Source organism: Python bivittatus, unplaced genomic scaffold, assembly GCF_059951505.1.
Source record: "Python bivittatus isolate LINGU-HERP-01145 unplaced genomic scaffold, Pbiv_v1 ctg000020_np1212, whole genome shotgun sequence".
In the NCBI taxonomy this organism is placed as follows: domain Eukaryota; kingdom Metazoa; phylum Chordata; class Lepidosauria; order Squamata; family Pythonidae; genus Python; species Python bivittatus.
In genome coordinates this window covers 120,563,904-120,587,558 of record NW_028277030.1, presented here as the reverse complement: position 1 = coordinate 120,587,558, position 23,655 = coordinate 120,563,904, and the positions used below count along the sequence as shown (strand labels likewise).

General features: G+C 38.8%; 1 protein-coding gene across 4 annotated transcripts in view; it reads left to right on the top strand.

The window, feature by feature from the left end:
* The window catches only part of KLC4 (kinesin light chain 4), a 55,993-nt gene that overhangs the window by 17,695 nt on the left and 14,643 nt on the right, over nt 1-23,655 (top strand). For 2 of the 4 annotated variants that reach the window (XM_025162988.2, XM_007422671.4), the window contains exons 2-14: nt 2,777-2,879; nt 4,107-4,371; nt 5,449-5,679; nt 5,999-6,077; nt 6,284-6,509; nt 6,743-6,830; nt 7,636-7,737; nt 8,057-8,230; nt 8,349-8,448; nt 8,958-9,010; nt 16,012-16,079; nt 18,042-18,150; nt 19,956-20,114. In XM_025162988.2, coding sequence (XP_025018756.1) covers nt 4,123-4,371; nt 5,449-5,679; nt 5,999-6,077; nt 6,284-6,509; nt 6,743-6,830; nt 7,636-7,737; nt 8,057-8,230; nt 8,349-8,448; nt 8,958-9,010; nt 16,012-16,079; nt 18,042-18,150; nt 19,956-20,114 — 1,638 coding nt within the window. In that variant the 5' untranslated portion in view covers nt 2,777-2,879; nt 4,107-4,122. The remainder of the gene's footprint in view (nt 1-2,776; nt 2,880-4,106; nt 4,372-5,448; nt 5,680-5,998; nt 6,078-6,283; nt 6,510-6,742; nt 6,831-7,635; nt 7,738-8,056; nt 8,231-8,348; nt 8,449-8,957; nt 9,011-16,011; nt 16,080-18,041; nt 18,151-19,955; nt 20,115-23,655) is intronic. The other 2 variants (XM_007422672.4, XM_007422673.4) reach the window with 1 other exon arrangement.

Here is a 23,655-nt window from a genome sequence, read left to right as displayed (position 1 = left end):
AGTCCTAGGAAGAAGGCAACGCCAAAACCACTTCCAAAGTCTCGCTAAGAAAACTGCAGGGACTTGCCCAGGCAGTCATTCTCCAGGAGTCAAGACTGACTTGGAAACACAAAAGAACTACACATAAGGCAGGTGTGTGATCTCATATTGTATGAGATTCAGTTCTCAAATGGTCAGAGGAAAACAATCAAAACATCAGATCTATCTGTTGCCGAAACAGATAGAAATCAGGCTGCCCACCAAAGAGAGGGCCCTATTAGATAGCTCAGACAGGAGGAGGAGGTGCAAAATTATAAATTTGTTTTAACTGTATATTGAACTTGTTCTTGATACAAAACAGTGGCTGGAATTTGAGTATTGTAGAATGGAAAATAAATAGATAGATAGATAGATAGATAGATAGATAGATAGATAGATAGATAGATAGATAGATAGATAGATAGATAGACAGACAGACAGACAGACAGACAGACAGACAGACAGACCTTGGCTTTTCTACAATAAATTACTTATCAGAAGTTCCTGGATACTTTTGTGCCTGTTTTATTTGTTTTGGATACTTTTGTGCCTGTTTTATTTGTTTTGGCCCAGCCTTGGATGGGAGAAGCCTAACTTGTTGGAATACCCATAGTAGAGAAAGTTGTGTCAGAGAATGAATGTTTTTGAAAATCTATGACAAACATTTGGGTAGATCTTCATTTGCATTTAGGATGGGAATCTTATATTTCTTCTTCTTTTGTACATCTCCATTCTGCAACATTCAGGGGTTTTTTTCCTATTATTTTCTGATGATCCTACCTTCTGTTGCAAAGTTTCTTGCTCCTGCCACTTTTATTGCCTTTTCTAAGTCAGATCCAAAGGTTACAAAAAGCTGGAAACATGAGGAGATTTCCAGAGAACGGATGGTAAACAAGTGTTAGGAGGGGAAGTAGAAAAAATTGACAATGTTGATGTCTGTGTATTTAGAATCTTAAGCAAAATGTGGGAGCAGGTAGCAGCATTTATATTAGGCTCTGCTAGGATAGTTTCTGCTTGCTTTTAGGAGCCTCCCAAGGGATGCTAAGAGGAAGAGAAAAATATACAATGGTAGATTCCCTATTTTTAAAATACGGAGTGGTAGTATAGTTCGCATGGATACCTGCATTGACATCAGGTCAAAGACTTGTAGCTTTATTTTTTTTTACTGTTTCCCACCCAATGGAATGTTGAAAATAAATTATGCAAAGAGCGCCAGGACTCTGTCCATCTGGTTGCTCATCAGCAGGAAAACTCTCCCAAGCCTAGACAGAATGGGACCAAATCTGGTGTGGCAGGACAAGCCAACAGAAGAAAGTTTGAGGTTGAAAATGGGCTGGATCCAATCAGGGTCTGAGGAGAAAAGAAATTCAGAAGAAAAATTCCCAATGCATCCCTATGGGAGAGGCATTTGGGGAGCAGCTTCATTCTTAAACACCTTCCCTCCTGGTCATGAAACCCAGAATAGAGCTTCTCTTAAGGGATTGGAAAGAATTCCAGAAGCCATGCTCTGCAAGCTTTTCCTACCTTGTTTAGAATTTCTAATTTATTGTAAAGGTAGCCAGCCTGCTACAAAACAGCACCAAACTCCAGCATAATTTTCAATTACAAGAATAGGCTGCCCATAGGCTCCCTTACTATTCTTAGAAAATAAGCATGGTGGGTGACTAACACCCGGTGCTGTGTTTGGTTCTGAAAAAATATATAAAGTAAGCTGGGGTGTTAGAAAGCATTTTGTGGGAAGATCAGCCAGATGGGATACTGAGAAGTAAAACCTCAGCAGTTTGCCTTTTGGCAGATGTCTGTTTTGTGATTGCCCATGGCCACTGTGGCATGCATTTTTGGAATGCGCAAATCCCTCCCCCGCCCATCCAATGATAGCTAATTTAGGAAAGTGCTTTATCCTCAAAATCCAAATGTGTCCACAGCAGCCCACTAAGATTGCCCGTCATTGTTCTAAAATAACAAATTCAGCTGTTACTTCGAACTTTGTTCTGTGTAGTACATGGAAAGTTCCCAGGCAACTTATCATAGCATCCATTGGCTGAGTACATGCAACACTCTGAACACCGAACCACCAGGCTAACAAAGTACAGTAATTGTGTTCCAGTAACAAGCTGTTTCTAAATGAATAAACCACATTAAGGCTTAACATGATTGCTTCGTTTTCAATTCCATTTTAGCTTTGGTTTCATCAGTATTTCTCTTTCACCAAAGAAAGGGATTTTCTCTTCCTTCCTCAAAATGTCCTGCACGCTCATTTGTGCGCAGCCACCAACAAAGCCATCTCACACCATTGGTTATCCTGCTGCCCTGGTTCCTTTCTCTCTCTGCTGCAGCCAAAACATTCTCATTCTCTCTCTCTCTCTTTCTCTCTCTCTCTCACACACACACGCACATTTTTTTCCTCTTGGGAAAAAAAACCTGAGCACCTCCATCCTCTTTCTGACTTCCTTATAGAATTGTTCCAGTCCGCTTCTGTGTCCTGCCTGCTCCACAGCTGTGTGGCATGGAAGCAGACCTGGGTTTGAGAGACCTTCAGAGCAGCAGGCAACTGTGCTAAGGGACTCCCATTATCCTGATGTGGGTTGGGTTTGTTGTTGTTGAGGGGATTTTCTGTTGGTCCCTCCCACCAGGGGGAGGTGGCTGTTGCCTAGCAAAGAGCCCAGAACATGCAGAGGTGGGACTCCCAGAGAACAAAGGCAAATCTGCTGATATCTTCCTCTTTCTTCTCCCTTTCCCCCCTTTACTGGTTGGGCAGAGTACAGTAATACCTTGGCCTGCTGCCAGCGGATCACGTGACTCCAGGTTGTCTCCTTTGTATCTGCAGCAACGGGGCAGACTGCTCCAGCCGCTGTTATGAGGTAAGTCCCTTGCAAAAGCATGCAAGTGCTTTGTGTGTTTGGGGGGGGGAGGTGTCTTCTTTGGGGTGCGGATGAATCAGTCAACCTGTGGTCTGTACTGTATTGTTGCTATGTATCTTGCTATGTATCTTTCACTGAACTAGGCAGAGGAAAAGAAATCTGATTGTGTGATTTTAATAAGGAATAGGAGAAGGGTTCATGAGATTGAGCAACGCTTTCCCCTGCAGCGTCTGTAATCCTCTCCTTTGAATTTTCATTTGCAAACTTTCTTTGTACATCTGGATAAAATACATGTCGTACTGTGTGTGTGTGAAAGTCTGCCTGCTTTTGTCGAACAGCATGTTTCCAGCTTGTTTCCTTGCCCCACTCTCCTTCCAGCTTGCTTTAGATTTCAAGTATATATAAAGAGTTAAATATGCTCTAGCATGGATGAATAGTTCAAAAAAACCTGTTATTTTGGAGTAAGACCTAACAATTATATGTTTTCCAGAGATGTTCATAAAGATGCATGTTAATGTCAGAATCTAGAATTGGAAGTAGGAACATTTCTAAGCATGTTGAACAATTAACTATCACAAACCCTACCACTAAGTGTTTGCCCCCAAATCTCCTCCTACTTAGAGAGTAATGGTCCTGCTTGGAGTTTTTGCCTGTGGAATAGGGTTCAGGATTTGCCACCACCATTCTCCTTCTCCTTCTCCCTTTCCCCTCTCTAAATTGTATTTCTATTTATTTAAACAGAAGTTTTCTAATGCAGAGATTGCCCCCCCCCCCAAAAAAAAGTTTCCCCTGTACTTTCTATTACTTTACTGGAACCATTCATTCCTATTCTTGTTCGTTCATTCTGGATCTCTGCAATCTCTGGAAAGGAAGTCTGATTCCTACAGTTTCCTCTATGTTTTTAAATGACAGTTAAATCAGCCTTGTTGATTCTTGGAGCTATGGGGGTGGTGGGAGAATGTCAGTTTTGACGTAACTGCCATCTTTACCTCCATCTGCTCTTCCCAATGACATACTGTGTTCCATATCACCTTTTTTTTTTTTTACAAGGATGTGCAGTCTTCAAGTATGGTGGGAATTTCCTTCTTTCCCGCTTTTCAAATGAAAAGGTTAAATGGGAACAAGATCTTTATCCATAATATCACATCATTGACTTAATCTTTCAGAATCTATCTAAGTAAGCCTGTGATCTCTACTAACCCTTTCTTTCTTTTTCCTTAAATGGAGGTAATACTGAAAGATTATGTCCACTATGGTGTACCCCAGGGAGGAGAAAATGGACAAGCTAAGCCAAGAAGAGATTATCTCCAACACTAAGCTGGTGATGCAAGGGCTGGAGGCCCTTAAGAATGAGCATAACTCGATCTTGCACAGCCTACTGGAGACGATCAAGTGTCTGAAGAAGGATGAAGAAGCCAATCTAGTACATGAGAAAGCCAACCTGCTACGCAAGTCAGTGGAGATGATTGAGCTGGGACTTGGAGAAGCTCAAGTGAGTTACAGTTTGTACATGAATCAAACAGAAGCAACCAAATATAGACAATAATACATAAGGATTCATATATGTTGTCTAGGACAGTGATTAATAAGCATGCTTACTAAGTAAACACAGTTATGTGCACATGCTGATGAAGATTCTCAGTCATCCAGGTGGAATTATCTGGAGGTTGAGTCATGGCAACTGGACTTCTTTTCTTTTGGTTAGGTATGTTTCTAGATACTTTCTAGACTGAAGAAGCTGCTTGGACAAGCAGCAAAACATATCTTACCAAAAGAAAAGAAGTCCAGTTGCCATGACTCAACCTCCAGTTATGTGCATACCACTCATCTTTGAAGTGCAGAACAGTCAAACCACTAGGCGTAGAACAAGTTGGCAAATATTGGATTTTCTGAGTGCAGGTTTTTAGCTTTATGATTGTATGGATAGAATTGAAACCTGTATACAGTAATTGAAACTTGGTTATGAGGGGAGAGGACTTCTTTGGGTTTCTACTTCTTGCGCACCTGCCCAAGCACTGGCTCCTTTTCCCTTTTGATTTAGGAAAAGTGGAATAAATTGTGCAAAGTAGCAAATATATGTGTCTGTTTGAACTAAGGACATCAGTATGTCAGTGGTTTAGCTTTTGCAAATGCAGATTGTGGGCAAATGAGGTATGTGTCACAGCTTTAGCCAGCCATGCACAATCCTAGGCATACAAAGCTGATATGAATGAGATGAAGCATCAAATCATATTTGTTGTTCCTTTCTTCCTTTTCTCTCTGACAACATTGTTCTTCTTTTCTTTTTTCCAAACAAAAGATTGGAAGAGGCATCCAAGACAGTGTATGCTGCACAACATTGGATAATGGCCCAAACTCTTACATTATTTTATAGAGTTCAAAAACTGATTCTTTATTCAATTCTACCTTTGGCTTATTCCAAGACCATAGGAAATGTGGTCAGTACATTTTGCCTATGGGTCTTGGAATGGTCTTTGGTGTTTTGTTTTGTTTTTCCTCTGAGACTGGGAAGTTTGACAAAAGAACCATCTCTCAAGACAGACATTTCTCCCTTCTTCTCTTGGGCCAGGTCATGATGGCTCTGTCAAACCACCTGAATGCTGTGGAGTCCGAAAAGCAGAAATTGCGGGCCCAGGTGCGCAGGCTCTGCCAGGAGAACCAGTGGCTACGGGATGAACTAGCAAACACTCAGCAGAAGCTGCAGCGCAGTGAACAAACTGTGGCACAGCTTGAAGAAGAAAAGAAACATTTGGAGTTCATGAACCAGCTGAAGAAATATGATGAAGATGTATCCCCATCGGTAAGAATCTGTAGGGTATAGAATCTGTGCTTATTGGAAGCTTCCTCACACAAAATAAGCTAGTAATAATCAGCTTTCTCAGAGTTCCTAATAGTATCTGCCATTTTGAGTTTCCCTTCGCTGGGCATGACAGGCACATGTCACCTACCCTTGTAACTGGGGAAGTTATCTTTCTGGGAAAGAGAACATTTTAATGGATTTGCATCAGTAAAAAGTGTTGGAGATAAAAACCTTGCAGTAGTAATGCATTATGATCTCTCTCTCTCCCCCCCACCCCTGCTTCTCTTTCTCTTGGTGCCTTTTCATATCAACATTTCAGGAGGAGAAGGAAGGCGATTCCACAAAGGATTCTTTGGATGACTTGTTTCCAAATGAGGAAGAGGATCAGGGACAAGGATGTAGGTTTCATTCTTCCACTCTTCTTATGGGGAGAGCAGATGCAAATGCTATATGAACTGCTTTTGACTTTGCCTTCTGCCAAATATTCCATCTGACTGAAAAATTAAGGACACAAAGGAGTGGCAATCCCTATGTGTATGAATAAACCATAATATAGCATTGCATGCTGTGCTTCTTTGTTTATTCATGTGATGTGTGTTTGCAGTGCCTCATCAACACAGCAGTGCCGTAGCAGCTGCTCAGCAAGGTGGTTATGAGATCCCAGCACGCTTGCGTACACTACATAATCTGGTGATCCAGTATGCATCACAGGGACGTTATGAGGTAGCTGTGCCTCTTTGTAAGCAGGCCCTGGAGGATTTGGAGAAGACTTCAGGACACGATCACCCTGATGTGGCCACCATGCTCAACATCTTGGCCTTAGTATATAGGTGAGCATTGAGAGATAGAAGGTACCTGCTTCTTGTGGATATGGAACAGCATCTCAGGAACAGAAATGAAAGAGGAAGTGTGAGAGAACTCAGTGTAGTGAACCCCTATTGTGGAAACCTCTATTAAGGAAGGGGATGTTATGTCTATGCAATGTAATCTCTCTACTTTTATGTCATGTTTATATAAATTGTCCTACTTTTAAACTGTATCTGTATCTAACATTTTGTTGCAGGGATCAAAATAAATATAAAGAGGCAGCTCACCTGTTGAATGACGCATTGTCTATTAGAGAGAAAACTCTTGGCAAAGACCACCCTGCAGTAAGTGGTTATTATTCCTTTTACTTTAAGAAGAAGGAAATATCTGAATAGATAGAAGCTGAAAGGTAATCATGTCATTGCCTGATCAACTCTTCTGATTCCCAGGCTAATGCAGCTTTTAGCCATGATAACTCAGGATGATGGGAATAATATATCTGGAGGGCACCATATTGGAGAATGCTGCTCCTGTACACAGACAGACACAAATACACCCACACCCACACACAGACACACTATAAACTTTATAAATAAATACAAAACTTCTAGGAAGGGAATCTGGCCAAGCTTTAATGGAGTATATCTGCCTATAAGAGGCATTAATGAAGATGCACAGCTTTAAGGAAGAAAAGAGAAAGAATGAAGAAGTACCTCTGACTTTTCACTGGAATGGAGCAAACTGAATCAAAACTAATTGTCTGTAGCTTTGTTTTCTGAACAGTAAGGCAACATTTGGCAAATAGCTTTATAAGGAAATCCAAGCATGATACTACAGTAGTGACATTTGGGCCCAAATGTATATATCAGTGTTTTATTTTATATAATAATATCAGTATACTTGTTGCTTTACAAATTGTTGGCAAAAGAAATATATAGCTGAATGGAGCAGCATTTCTTGAAATAGTAGCCTGCTGAGAAACGGTGTCACAATTAGGGCTCTGTTTCAGATATCCAGTTATAGCTGGCCAATATTGCCAGCTATAACAAATTAGCTTTCTAAGGAATATCACTGTTTATGCCCAGTATTTGTGTTTGTGCTTTGATTTTTCCTTGGTTCTCATGCAGTTGTACCCATGTCTCTGTGCAGGTTGCTGCAACCCTAAATAATCTGGCTGTTCTCTATGGCAAAAGAGGGAAATACAAGGAGGCAGAACCATTGTGCAAGCGTGCGCTGGAAATCCGAGAAAAGGTATCTATTTCTTTCAGAAGCTTGAAGGAGAAAGGCTTAGACCATGGGGTTGCTAGCTAGTGAGACTATACAGCAGCTTTCACTGCTAGAGATTTCCACAATAGATTCCTGTCTCAGAAAAGGAGAATATTTTGGATGAACTACATCCAAATGTTGTTGGCTACAAATGTAGAGGCTAATGTGGAATAATATGTCAAGGAAGCTATGTATTCAAAATTGAAGTTTCTAATGATATTCCATGATGCAGTTTCCCCAGGAAAAATATTTTTTTCAGAATCCTCAGAACTTTATAAACTATTCTTATTTGCTTCATTTTCAGGTTTTAGGCAAAGATCACCCTGACGTGGCCAAACAGTTAAATAACTTGGCTTTACTATGCCAAAATCAGGGCAAGTATGAAGAGGTAGAATATTACTATCGCCGAGCGCTGGAGATCTACGAATCCCGCCTAGGGCCTGATGATCCAAATGTTGCTAAAACAAAGAACAATCTGGTGGGTCCATTTGCTGATGTGAGAGCTGTGGAGGCAAATGGTTATCTGAGATGAGGAGTGACTGGCTATGCAATCCATTCTTGCTGCTTTTATAACAATATGCCTTGTATTCTGCCAGGCCTCCTGCTACCTGAAACAAGCCAAATACAAGGATGCAGAGACCCTGTACAAGGAAATTCTCACCCGTGCCCACGTGAAGGAATTTGGCACTGTTGATGGTACGTACAACAAAGAACAAGGAGGCAACATGTACAAAGAGACCGAGTGTTAGAAGGAAATTGAGATCTTTAAATGTTAATTATGAAGGGTTCTGAACATCCCATAATTCTTGTTAGGATAGGTATGTGTAGAAAAGAGAACTTCTTGGAAGAAAGCTAGGATAAGTATTCATAAATAAATGAACTACTGATCTGTCCTGTTTTTGGTACATGGAAATAGCACTGTGTTTCTGGATTTGATCAAGAGCCTATTTTTCCTTTGGACACATTTTGATAAGAAAAAGACACACAATCTGTTAAGACTTTTCATTAGTGGTGAAGTTTACACTGCCTAATCTCTTGTAGCTTGTTTAACAAATCTTTGTTTGTTTAAATTTAAGGTGAAAGAGATCTAAAAGCCAATGTATCAGTATATTTTTACCCTGATCATAATATGGTGGAGGGTTCCTGCAAATACCATTAGAATACATGTAGAAGCATTCCCCCCTCTTCTTATCTTTTCTCTACAGATGAACACAAGCCTATATGGATGCATGCAGAAGAAAGGGAGAAAATGAGCAAGGTGAGGAGAAGAGCAGTGCTCTCACAGACATTGCAGTGCCAACCTAAACCATCGAGTGGCTGAAGAAACTCCCAAATGATTATTGGGAATAGTTTTAGGTCAGAAAAAAGCTAACTGGAAAGAGAGACATGAGTCATATAGTAAAATTATGCATAGTATAGAGAGACAAAAACCCTCTCTCAAAACACATAAGAGCCCAGGGTTATCCAGTTAAGCTGAATAGGTACAAGACAGATAAAAATAATCACTTCTTCCTATTGTGCTTAGGTAATCTCGCTGTGAGAGTCCCAGTTCCAGTGGGACAGTAGAGCTAAATGGGGTTACAGGTATGCCTTTTGTCAGCTTCTGTTGATATGCCAACCACATCCCTTCCTGGGAGAAAACTAGCACAGCAGTCAGATTGATCTATGGAAGAACTCTTCAAGATACCACATTACCCTTGTGTCAGAAGCACTGCACAGGCTGCCAGTTTATTTCCAAGGCTACTGGGGAGAATGCTCCTTGTCTGTAGGATTCCCCATCCTCTAAGAAATCACAATTGCCACGGGTGTGTTTGATGGCTAAATCTTTTCGGTAGCCATTCCAAGTCTTTGGAATGCACTGCTCGATGAATAGAAGGACCTAACATCTTTGCTTTTCTTTGAAAAAGGACACAAAACTACATTTTTAAACATGTAAAAATTTATTTGTATTTAATAACTAAATATAAGATACAGTGTCATAAGATAAAGTGTTGATAATCAGCAAATAGGATGATTTCTGAAAAGATTACACAAATTCATGGAGAAAGTAGCCGTTAATAACAATAGATATATGTTATCTTCAGGGTCAGAGGCAGTAGGCCTCAATACCAGTCCTTGGGAAGCAAAAGCATAAAGATAGCATTCTCCTTTTGTGGAGGTATAGGCATCAGATTGTGGGAACTAAATACTATGCTATATAGGCCTTTGATGTGAACTAAGATGGTGTTTCCTATGTTTTTCCAGATTCTATGGTGTGCACTGAAATTGTTTGTCCTATTTTTCCTGTGCCTTGCATATTTTCTCTTGTTATAGTGGATTCCTTAGGACGTACTGGAGAATGGACGATGGATTTCAGCAGGTTCTGGGCCACAGACGTTTCAGAATCAGAATGCTAAAGCTTGCTGTTTTGAAGGGCCATTTGGCTGATCAGGAAAAAATAGTTGCTTGAGCCCCAAATCCATGATAAGAGGAATGGGAAGAAGCTACGGTCTTCTACATCACTACTACCTTCTCCTGAGCACCCACTTCTTTAGACTTCCCAGATTTAGAAAAGTCAATTATTAATATTTCCCTAGATTGGAAGGAGAGAAGGATAAATTGAAAAGCCTCTGCATACTAGAGCTACAGCAAATCCAAAGTCCTTGGGTTCAAGCTTCTGATGTAGTGAATAATGGCACTTAGCTCTTTTGGAAAATCTATACAATCTGTAATCCATTACTAAGAATAGGACAGAAATTTGGTAAACCTCTGGGACATTTTGGACTAAGGTGCTGAATACATCGTAGCAGTTCACAAGCAGGGTGGCTTCATTCTCTGTTTCTGTCTAGTGGAGTTTTTATTTTGTTCATCTAAGCTAGTGACTGATACCTGTTTCCAATAGTAGAGAAGAGTAGATATCTATTTCCCTGGGTTTTAGTACTTTAGTTAGTTTCCCAAACCATTGCTATGGCTATAACTGCTACAAGGAATTAGCACTGTTTATCCTGTTGGTATCCATATGTTAAAATGTCCTTTTGTGAAATAGGTTGTTTAAAAGGGGTGAAAAGGACTACATATGAATGTGCATGCATGTGTGAAGTGGTACTAGTTAAAATATGTCAGCTGTTCCTAATTTCTGCCTGTCAGTCAATTGTTACTACTCTCATTGGGGACATCTGCTAACTTGGATACATCCCATCTGCTGACTTGGATACAAAAGCTGACTGTACCCATAGGATCATGCTGAGAAATCTCTGAAATTAAGAACTCTTCTTGAAATATTCTTAGTTTTTTATTGGTTTTCCCTAAATTATGAGTGGAAAAAGACCTCACTCTTCTTCTCTGACATGTGTGAGAATTTTCCTGATACCAAAAAATGGCACTTTTAAATCAGAAACCTTACATATATTTTATATTTCAAATTTGTCACTGCCCATCTCACTCCTGAGTCCAAGGGACTGGTTTGGGCTCCTTTGATTGTGTTGTGTGATTTTATACATTTGCCATTTTGAACTAGCAAGCATTAATTTATCTTCTAATCATTTTAATCTCAGGTACTTTTGCTTCTATCAAACTTTTATCTCTTTCAATTTTTCAAACTCATGGAAAAAATGCCTACATGAAAGATGGTATTGACACCTTCTTCCTGAATACTGGTAATAGGATTTGCAATTGTATGTCATCCAGAAAGCAAACTGGGTGACTTGATAAGGAGAGGAATCTGGTATCCTGAATTCATAACTCAAATGACCTGACCTCTTCTGACTCCTTCCAATGTCTTCTTCACTATAGCGCCTTTTCTCTGTTATGGCTGCTCTGATTTCCCAATTACTCTGCTGGACTATGGAGGAAAAGACCCTATTGTAGATCTTTACTCTTCCTTAACTTGGCAAATATTTTAGGTTAGTCACTGAGGTACAATTAAGGGAGCAAATGTGATAGCCAGTCCCATTGTTATGACTATGTTATGACATTAGACCTGTCCATTTAGCTCACTGTTTTCTGATTGGCAATGACTCTCCAGAGTTTTGGGCTGGCAGAAGTCTTTCCCATCAATTGTTACATGATTCTTTAACAGATACATATGGGGTCGCATCAGTTTCAGTTTCTATCTGTTCAGACATTTCCTTCTTCTTAAAGTAAAAAGGAATAATAACCACTTGCTGCAGGGTGGTCTTTGCCAAGAGTTTTCTCTCTAATAGACAATGCGTCATTCAACAGGTGAGCTGCCTCTTTATATTTATTTTGATCCTGCAACAAAATGTTAGATACAGATACAGTTTAAAAGTAGGACAACAATTTATATAAACATGACATAAAAGTAGAGAGATTACATTGCATAGACATAACATCCCCTTCCTTAATAGAGGTTTCCACAATAGGGGTTCACTACACTGAGTTCTCTCACACTCCCTCTTTCATGTTACAGTATTTATCAGTAGGATTATGCAACACTTTGAACTAAATTGTGAAGAGTTGCTTTGGAAGCCTCCCTGCAAGAGCTGCATAAACCTCAAAAAAAGGCAAGGCAGCCCTTTTGAGCTCAGAAGTTAAGATTTATAAGCAACAGACTCACTGCCTGTCACAAATGAATATAGGTTCTCATTTGTTGAAGCTTAGTAAAATGCTAAATAAATCCGTCCTTGGAAAGAGGTAACACATGAAAAAGATTTAGCAATTAGAGGAAGATCTTCAATTAGATTTATGATTTTCTATTTATCTTGCTTTGTAGAATGTGTTTCTGAATAATATTTATGGAAAGAGACAAAGAAATGCAAAAGTCAGAGTTTAATACTCATCCATTTGTCTACCTAAATCAGTACCCCTGTGTGATATAAACAACAAACTTTCCAGCTAATAACTTTTTTTTTTTAACAGCTAGGTTACATCACTTTTCCTTAAACACAGAACTGAGCCGGAGCACTCCAGCATGACAACACAAAAAATATTTCCAAGCAGTGGAGAAAAGTTAGATTATATGTTGTTATTGGAATAACAGAGTTTCACTTAATGTATTTATTCAGTTTCCATTGTCTTGAATGTCTTCTCCCACTAGACTACTTGATTTTTTTTTTGTTTCTTTTGTTTTGTTTCATGCTATTAAAAGGCATAAAACCCATCTTACTAGAGCATTGCTTTTTTCACATGTTTTGTCACATTTAATCCATATAGCCTAGTGATGTCATTGATATGATGTAGTCCCAAACAGAACTAAATTCCATCAAACATGGTTGAATTTACTTCCATGTAAGTGTGAAAGGATTGGATTTCTGTTCATTGCCTGTGGGAAATTGGGGATTGTAGAAATAGAATATGGATAGCTAGTTACCATTTCTGTTGGGATGTTACATACATAACCTTGTGGGTTTTTAAAATTATATTTTTATTAAGCTTTTTTTAAAAAGAGGAAAAAAGATATAAGAGGAGAAAATAAAGAAAAAGCATGTAGTGAATAAACAGAATTTACAAGTATCATAGAATTAGGTTATTTTTTTCAACATTTTATTAATTGGTTTTAAATAACTAAATACATTGTTTTGAAAACTACAAGTTGTTTTATAATCCAACAAAATATCAACGGCAGCGGTCAACACAGTGTAAATCATAAAGCAAGATTAAAAATTACAGTAAATTCTATCCAAGTTACTGAAGATCTATTCTGATGTAAAAAGTCATTTAGAATATTAACACTTTGTTAAGAGAAACCCAAATTTCAGATGTGGTACAAGCCCATAACTAGAAGTATATATAGAATGGTTTCCAAGTTGAGTGAAATTCTCAGATTTATTTTTGAGATTACAAAATTATTTTGGACCTTGAAGCATATTCTCACAACTTAATTAACCATTCTTCTGCAGAAGAAATTATACGTATTTTCTAGTAGGAAGTATGGAGTATCCTCGCAGCAGTTGCCGTGTGCAATGCAAGTTCTGAATACTTTGTGGAAATATAAGGTTTAGTGATACTTAATTTAAAAAATAGGTTGAAAGGAAATTCAGCTTTTAGAATTTGTTTCATTCTAGTATAAATCATTCACCAAAATTGCTGAACTTTACAACATTGCCACCAAATATGAAAAAAATGCTCTGAGCTGGCTGTTACATTTCCAATAATTTTTAGAGAATGAGCTGTCCATTTTAGCAATCAGGACTAGACTAATGTAGCAGTGGTAAAATGTCCTTTAGCAATTTCTCTTAGTATTCAGTGTAAAGTTTTTCCCCCCACTAGAATTCCCATTGTTGCATATAAATTACTGTATCTATACTCCTTGCAGTTATAATCTTGGAAGATTGTTGGTATTGTGAAGCCACTGAATTGGAAAACAGAAATCAAGAGGGGAGAAAGAATTATCTGTATTGCAAACAATGTCTGAGTGTCAGTTCCTTGCCCTCTCTTTGCAAACAATGTTCTGGTCTTGCCTAAGAACAGCCTTGTGTTCTCAGTCAGCAATGACTAAGGCTGAGTATCATTGAAAACTAGTTCTCCTTCCTCAAGTGACAATTTCCTTTCCTTCCAGTCTGCCCTGGAACCGTGCCCTAATTGCACGTATCAGGCTGCAAATCTATCTTGGTGTCCTGTGCAGAAATTTACAGGCACTGATCTGCCTTTACAACTATAGTGCTTGGCCTACACAGGAGTGGCTGAAAATTATGTTACTTTATGTGAGAAAGCTGTGAGAACCTATTTAAATTGTGTGTATATAAAAAATGTTCATATGTCATCATACATAATCAAAATAAAATATCTGATTCTGGATAAAATATTTTACCTGTCCTGAAGACTCAGAAAGCAGCAAAGGGAAACACATATAGAGTTAACTGCAGGCTTTAAATGAGAATAAAACAGGACACAATAAAGATGACTTTTACTCATTGTTAAATATTCTCTTTGTCCCAGCAAGGGGGAGGACATATAAAACTGGTTCCTGTTCCTACTGGGCTTATAACAGGCTCAAAAATGGAATCTGACATCTAGGCTTGCTGGCAAAACCTAATTTACTTAGTAATTTACCTAATATGTGCATATCAGAGTACATACATTATATAACATCCCAGATCCAATCCCTGGCAACTCCATATAGGACACTCTGAAGAACCGCTGCCAATTTCTTATCAATAACTGAGCTAGATAAAAGTATATGGCAGCTTCCTGTGTTTCTAACTTATCTCCCCAATACATCTGGCATGTTTTTCAGCATTACTCTAACCGGCTTAGAACCTCCAGTTATCAGGAAATCACTTTGTCTGAGGGCATTTTAAAAATCAAAGCTGTAAGCTATGGAATTAATGACTGAATTGGAGTCCTTGGCTAGGTTATTCAGAAAAAGCTAAGGGTACAAAAACCTGTCAGTGATTTAGGTACACTTACAGTGGAAAGTTGCTGCATGCAGGAATGTTATGCCCAGAGTTCACTCTTACATGCAGCTATGTGTGTCTTTAGCCTAAAATCCCACAAGTTTCTCAACCAACAATGTGTCTGTGGTAGAGCAGAAAATATTCTCATGAAGTGTTTTTATATGCAGAAACTGAAAGAACTGTCTTTGTTTTAAGTATCAATTTATGCCACACAGTTTACTAATTTAAGGGGGGGAAACTCTTCTTTAGGCAGTATCTCTGCTCTCCAGTACACTCCTATTACAAATGAGCTTAATGATCAAATTCTGTGCCAACTCAGAGTGCATCAAATACTTATTTTTAACTTCGTAGGTCTGTTTTCAAAATTGGGATTTTGCTACAAATCAATATTTGTAGTATCTCATAGGACACTTTTCTGGAAATTTAAATCCTGTCATGCTGACCTCTGGAGAACACTTCCCATGCCATTTGGCATGGAGCTGGCTGGGAGCTCTTGCTGTGGAGCGCTAAGTACGTCAGGAAGATGTTCCTTATCTACTTAGTCAAGTCATAGGAGAACTAACTTGCAAATAACTCTTTTTTCTTCTGGGATCAAGGTGGAGTCCATCCTTGGGGCATATTCATACTATCATGCTTATACAAGTCCATTAGAGTGATCCCCAACCTGATGCTTTCCATATGTGTCAGACTTCACTTCCCATAATTGCCACCCATGCTGGCTTTGGATTATGAAAGGTGAAGTCCAGCACAACAGAGGGCTCTAGATAAGGAAAGGCTGTTCCTTATAGTTGGAAAACAGTAGAAGAGCCTATATTGCTACCAAGTGCTAAACAAGCGCATTATTGTTTTTGGATACTCTTGTTCTTGGGTGCTAGTGCTTTGATTGTTCTAAGAAATCTTCCCCTGTTGCCAAATTCTCTTCCAGAGTAAACATGGAGAAAACATCCCCTATGCAGAGTATGGTGGCTGGTACAAGGCCTGCAAGGTTAGCAGGTAAGTCCTGGTATTTACTCATGTTTCTAAACTCTCTTTTATGTTATTCTGGTTCTGGTTCTTGTGGATGTAACTCCTTTGTGAGTTCCACATTTGTTCAGTAAAGGAATGTGCAAATGTGACAAGAAATGTGAAGGCAGGGGAAACATTTCTATAGGCTGGTAAGGATGGAAAGCTCTATACACTTTGTGCTGCAAATCCTTGGAGGGGGGATGACAGAGGGTGCCCAGTAAAGCTGTTTTATAGAGCAGCCTCCATCCTCCCCGCCTTCAGGTGCTGCCTCTCTGGTATGTACCTTCTCTTGATGTGCATACATGCATGGATTTAAATCCTTCTGATACAGAGTGAAGAGAGAGAGATTGAATTGTTTTGTAAGACCAATTGAATCAAAAAACCCTGGGCTCAAAAGGAGTGCAAAAAAAAACTCTTAGGAGAGATCTGCATGCAGAATGACAGAGCTCCTTTGACTTCATATCTTGCCCCTCCTATACCCTACTGACTAGTCAGCATATTGGGGGAGGGGGTGTTTTTAATATAGGACTGTTGCTCTCCTGTGTTTAAAAAAAAATGAAAAAAATTATCTCTCATCTGCAATGGAGCTTCTTCCTACTTCTTCCATGCACCTTCTATGCCCCACCAATGGGCAGCAGTCTTTTTTTTAATAATAATAATTTCATTAAATATGTTATACAGATAAAACTAATACAATCTACATAGTATAATATATATATAATTTTTAAAAAATAAGGTTCAGAAAAAGAAGAAAAGAAAAAGAAGAAACATCTCCCTTCATCCCCAGCAAATATAATCAATAACAGCTCATCACCACCTCTTAAAATAAAACCAACCATCTCTTCATCCCATATCCCACCCCATTCTCTATAAACCAATCTTTAAAGCCTCATCCCTCCCTCTCAATCAGCAAAAGTCCATTAAGGGTTATCAGAAATAACAACATAACTATTATAAACTACATTTAATAAACCCAGTTTGAATCCTTCCTTTTACATTTATATCTCCTTTTTTATTTAAACAAATCCCCCTATCTCCTCTTTTCAAATAAACAAAACCTTTAAAACATCGGGATCTGGTCCTGGTCAACAAAAATCCATTAAATGTTATCAAAGATAGCAACCCATTTATTTTAGCCTTGATGAAATAAACCAATTTTATATTCTTTTCTCTTTCTCCCAACAATCTTTAGTTCCCTCAAACAAAATCTACAACAGTCTTGAGTAGTCAGTGGCAGCTCAGTAGATCCCCACCTGACCACATCATGAACCATATCATCAGTTAAGTGTTATAGATTGTCCATATGGCAAGACTGGTGTCAGGATGGGAGGGAATCCACCAGTTTTATAGTAGAAAATCTAAAGATAACTTTAAGTTGTCCACACAGTAGGCTGGGGATATGATGGAGCTGTATCATAATGGCATGCCCCTTAAAAACAGTTATCCAATCATCTTTGTTCCATGGAAGCAGGATGTGAGACTGAGGTCTGCAACAAGTAAGAATTGCCATCATTAGTTTATTAACTCAAAAGGCTATTGGGTCCAGATAGGGCTGTCACTGTCCTTACCTCCTAGCATCCATGTCCTGGGGCAGTCACCTCATTCTTCCTAATAGCTGCTTTGGCCATTAAAAGGCATACTGCAGGTAATGCAGCTAGCACATAGCCCTGGCGGGAACATCTTAAGCCAAATGTGTCTTCTTGGGATTGTGCATCAGCTGCAAGGGCAACTGTATGAGTGCAGGAAAAGATGCCACTGCGTAGTGTCCTACATGCATGCTCACACACATTCTGAATCACATTTTGCCCTTAATGCAAATATAATTGTAGGGTCTCTATACACTGGAAGATTCATCATCAAAGACAACTTCGGTTCTAGTGATCAAGTTACTGCAAAGTTAAAGAATGACTGTTAATTTCAGTTTTGCATTTTTTCTTGTATGCCACTCAGCCCCACAGTGAACACTACCCTGCGGAACCTGGGTGCGTTATACAGACGTCAGGGCAAACTGGAGGCTGCAGAAACTTTAGAAGAGTGTGCACTGCGTTCCAGGAGACAGGTAGGGCCAGTACTGACCCAAAACAATTGCTGGTGCTATGCAAGATGGAGAACAGGTATTCTTCCAGATAAAAGTACTTTTATCCTTAATTTAATGGAAACTCCAACGAAAAGGAAATAAAAGTTGTGTTTGTCCAAATGTATAATCTTGTATCAGTCATGGAAGTTAGATTAGCCCTGATTGTAGCCACCTTTCAGAGCAGTTGAAAACAGAATTCTTCCAAGGAGCATTTGGGACTTGGCACCTGTTTTTCTGGATTGATTTTTTCAGATATTTGTTTTGTGTATTTTTAAAAAATCTTATTGGACCTTGGATATTTTTGTTTGTTTGTTCATATTCTTGTGAAACTGCCAAGAGTCTTGTGGGAATCCAACAGGGTAGAAATGTAATAAATACATAAATAAATATTGATTGATTTGAATTTGCATTGTATCTCAAAAGTGTAGAACTAGGATCCTGAAGCACTGGTGAAATTGTAACTATAAAATGCTATTTCCATGATAATAACAGCAGTGGTATAATTAAATGTAGTTAGCGTGATTTTTTTTTTTCCTGGAAAGTTGCAACTGCTTAATTTTGTGGAATTCTTCCCTTTAGTCAGCACAAGTCACAGAGCATCAGGAAATTAGACAGAACCATTTGCTTAGTGGTTTGGGGTTTTTTGGAAAGTTTTGGCTAGTCCGAAAGAAAAACTCCAGGCCAGCTGGCAAAGATATAGCCTGCCAACTGGTTTACACTAAATTTGAGAGAAGCCTTTTTTCTACCCCAGTCTCCAGACTTTAAGCAATTTATAATAAATAAAATGAGAATAAAAAGTAAAACAAGAATAGCATAAAACACCATAAAATAGGAAATCTTCTAACTCTCATAACCTAAAAACAGCAGGAGCAATTAAGAATCCCAAAATCAAACTCTAAGGTCCTAAGCTCCAAATGCCCAGCAAAGTAAGACATATTTCTGGTGGATATGATATGAAGAGCCTCATTGATGCTGTAATGTTATCCTACTGCAGCTGGTTAGATACTGTCTGTTGGTCTTCTTGATGGTCATTTCCTGTATTTCCAGTTTATCAGACGGACTCAGTATAATCCAAGGGGATTTTCTGAAGTGGATTTCTTAGTGTGCAAAAATCAGTATTATGAGAACTTTATTTTCCGTTTTTATTTTTTCAAAGCAAACTCTTATTTTTTGAAGCAAATTTCTTAGAACACTTAGAAAGGTTAAAACAAATTTCTACACATTTCATGACCCTCTCAATGGGTTAAACAGGTTTAGTAAGCCCACATATGTACAAGCTTCACATATAACTAAACACTGTCCCTTTTCTTTTTGCTTCACTCTTTTCTCTACATGGGAAAGAAACCTCAGTTAACCACAACTACTTGTTAGCGGCTTCCAAAACAAGCCACGAATCAGCTTAATTTTAAACCACGTTTTCCAGTGGCCCTTTTTTGGAAGCTATTATTATTTCTCAGTTTGGACATAACAGTAAGTGGTGACAACTGCAGCTTCTAGTTCACTTGCTTTAAAAAGGGAGTACTAAAACAAGTTTAAAGCAGCTATATGCAAGTGCACATAACTTGGATGTACTTTAATACTTCCTTGTTAAACCAGGATTTAATTTGGCAACATTTCCATAAAGAATCGTAGCCCTTCTCTTGCTGCAGAATATTCATTAATCCATGATGACCAGGAAATAGACTGTAGTTTTTGTTCTCTAGAAACTCTCAGAAAATCTTCTTTGCTTTCTTGCCAAGATCAAGCCCAGACTATTGTTGTTTTTTATTGTTGTTTTTCCCTTGCAGGGTATTGACCCCATTAACCAGACTAAGGTGGTGGAAATTCTGAAAGAGGGTGATGGCTCTGAGAGGAGGAGGAGCCGAGACAGCCTGGGGGGCAGCATCAAATATGAGAATACCACAGATGGTAATGAGGAAGTGAGTATGGGCGTGGAATGGAATGGGGTAAGTACAAGTCCACCATCAAGAACCACCTAATCCAGCCAAGAGACACAGGGGGCAGTAACTCCCTGAATTCTATGCTTCTGTGCTGCCCCCTGGCGTCTCAGGGAGCTGATAGCCTGTCGTGGCATGTCCACCTTCATTCATTCTTCTGCATGATCTCTGCCCCTTCCTTTTAATGCCACTTAGGTAGAATCAGGAAAGGCCCTGCCTAGTTTCTCTGTGGTTTTTCCAACCATTCAGAAGTGCGGAATATTTAGAAGAAGATGAGAAAGACAGAACAAAAACAACTAATCTTAGCCACTTCCATACTAAGATTCCACAGTACTGTTCTCCCTCTTTCTGCTACAGGGAATGGGGAAGGAAAGTGGAAGAAATAATATTGCTTCCCTTCCCAGGAGATAATTTTGCTGTCTAAGGAAGTACCTAGAGGAGTTTGGCTTGGGTTGCAGACAGGGGAATACCTTAGGAAAAGGGTGCAGGGGTAGGAGCAGCAGTGTATGTCCATGTATGCATGAATGGTTGAAGGATATTGAGAAGGGGTGCAATGAATGTGTCAAACTCTTCTTTTCAAAATAACAAAAGGCTACATATATCTTATTCATATACTCATCGATAAGCTGTACACATGAAGAAACACATTTTTCTGCATTTATTACAGGAGAATATGTGCTAAAGTAGATGTCACTCTCCTCTGCCCTTCTTCCTCTTTGCTGCCCTTTCTGGTGCAATAATTAGCTTGTTTCACTACAGCAAACTGCTGCAGAATGGAGTGAGGAAGACCATTGAGCTGGATCAGGAACATACCACAAAGAGTTTTCAGTCCTTAAAAAATAATTGTCTCACTTCCAGTGTCACAATATTACATCCAGTTTGTGAATGATAAAGCCAGGTTTTGATAGATAAAGTCAAACTATATAAAATTAGTCTTTGATGAAAAACATTCCAAATTTATTTCCCATTTCTCTCTCCCCCAAAGTCTGTTCTGTCCTTTTTGTTCAGAGATGGACATTTTGATTTGGATTTTTGAACCAAAAACATGAGTTGGGAGGAAAGAGCAGGCATTTACCATGTATTACTCCTTCGATATGTTTATTTTTCTAGGCTTTGTTCTAAAATAGATTGAGCAGCAAATAATTTGGTCTCAGTTAATGGTGGGGAGGTATTGACCACTCATTGTTTCTGTGCTTTGGTCATACTAACATACACTTGCTTCATTGCTCTTTAACTCTTCACACTCTACTGATCCCTTGCCTGCATGTGCTTCTCCATCCCCCATCTATCACAAGCAAATTGCCATGACAGCCAATCAGCAACTAGGTGTCTTGCAGTCTTGATTGTGGATTGTACCTAGCAGGAATACATTAAAAAACTTGCTGGAGAGAACACCTGAGCCTCCTAGAATTGTGTAAAATAGCAATATATGACATTCCAGACCCTAAAGACTTATCCTTTGCTTCCTTTATGAAGGGTACTTAAACCTACTTGATATATTAACATCCAGCTGAATGAACCACTTTTAGTTTTGCCCTTATTCTAAGATCTTTTAAAAACATTTAAATGTAGGTATATAATATTTTCTTCTTGCAATTCATTTTTCTGTTAAATAGTTTTGAAAAACAGCAAGTAGTCCTTGACAGTATCATAGGTACTGATGAGGCTATAGGCATTAGTAGTTATCTTCCACAGCTATAAAACTGCAGAACCAGGTTTTTTTATTTGTCCCAGGATACACAAAACATACAATTTGCGGATAACACAGTTTAGGCCACTCTCTTCTTTTCCTTAAATGTTACATTTCTTGAAGCTTTGATTAGTGTCCCTTGCCTGTCTCGATCAGTGTCATTCATCTCAGTTATTCTATGCCTGGATAAAGAAGGATTGTCTGCAACCATCTTTTATAGTTTGCTTTTTCCAGGATTTAGGGTGGACTTCATCCCTAGTGAAAAAAGCAATGAATTTCAGATGGTAGTTTCCTCTTTACTTTGATACTGTGTGTCCATGCTACATCCCGTGTTCTTGGCCATTTCATTTGCTGAAAAGGCTATAATCTTGTTCCAGGAATCCTCCTCTCTTTGAAAGCGTCTTGTTTAGATGACAAGGTTGAACCTTAAAGAATGCCAAGGCCATAGATCACTAGAACATTCCCTCAAATGGAAGGGTGGCAGTGTCTCATGACAAATATCTATGCTACATTATGGCTGCAACATCTAAAAATGATATGCTGTCTTTTCCAGGCAAGGAATAAATACAAGCTTAAACTGTCCCCCACATTCTCCCAAGTCTTCAAAAGGAACTGAAAAAGATTCTTAACTGCCATGTATCTTCTGCTAATCCAGTGAGTTTCAAACCATGTTTAGAAAAAACTGGGTTTTCTTGAAAGCTTGTCAAGGTACTTCAGAGATGATGAAACTGCCTGAAAGACATCATTCTCACTCCTTCTAGTCACTCCCTAAAATGCATTCCCTCTAGTCACACTCTTAATTGGCATGGAGAAATGCTGAGATCCTATAGGACTGCCCAGTAAATTGAGTATTTCCCAGAATGTTCAGCACCAGCAGAAGATCATGACTCACCATGGAAATGGCTCTCTATCATTACAGCTCAGTACAGTTTTCATTATAGGAATTCTTGAACCCTCACTTACTTTTCCCATCAGTCAGTGATATTTAAAGTGTAAATACATTAGTTTGAACCTCAGGGTGAAGGCTTGAATTTAATATAAGTCTTAATCTCTCACATTTGCCCTGCCTCTTCCTTGTACAGTTAGATGTACACTTATGAAGCTATTATATTGGCATCCTAATCTCTTTTCCCAGCTGCTCTAAATCTCATTGACATCCTCAGCTTTAAAAAGTCCCCAGCTAAAACTATTGGATCCTCCCAACCCATGTCTATATTTTCCAATAGCCTCAGAGGAGGACATTAATGCAATAAATAGAGTATATGGCATGCAGGTGCAGGGTCCAACTCCCAACGTATTCAGTTAATTATTCTTAGCTGAAATAGTGGAACCCAGATAGTTATGGGCTAGGTAAAACAATTTAATATTATGCCACTTCATATGTACAAGAGCTCCTCTTGCCCTACTCTGACAGCTTACCCCACATGAAAGATCCTATTATTCCTAATGAGGATGTAATTTGCCAAGAAGCAAGCTATTATCTATTACAGAACTGCCAGTTTCCCATCCCCAACTTCATTTTGCTAATGAATACTTATGGTTCAGGGTTTTTTTTTTTCCTGTTTTGCTTTGTTTGGGAGTAGGATGCTCTTTCAGGAAGAAGAAAGCAAGCCTCAACAACTTAAGAAATGGCCCACTGTAGCTAGGAGAAAGGCTCCATTTGTGTTGCTAACTGTATCTTCACATAAAAATACAGTAAGCAGAACATAAAGGAGGGAAGCAAATAAATTTTGTGACCTTATCCATTAAACATTTATGTTAATAGCCAGCTTTTCATGCACTGTATTTTCCCAGTTTTCATGACTGCTTGAGTTAAAATGTTAGCAAACAGTGGTTTCTCGGGACCTTGGACTGGAACTG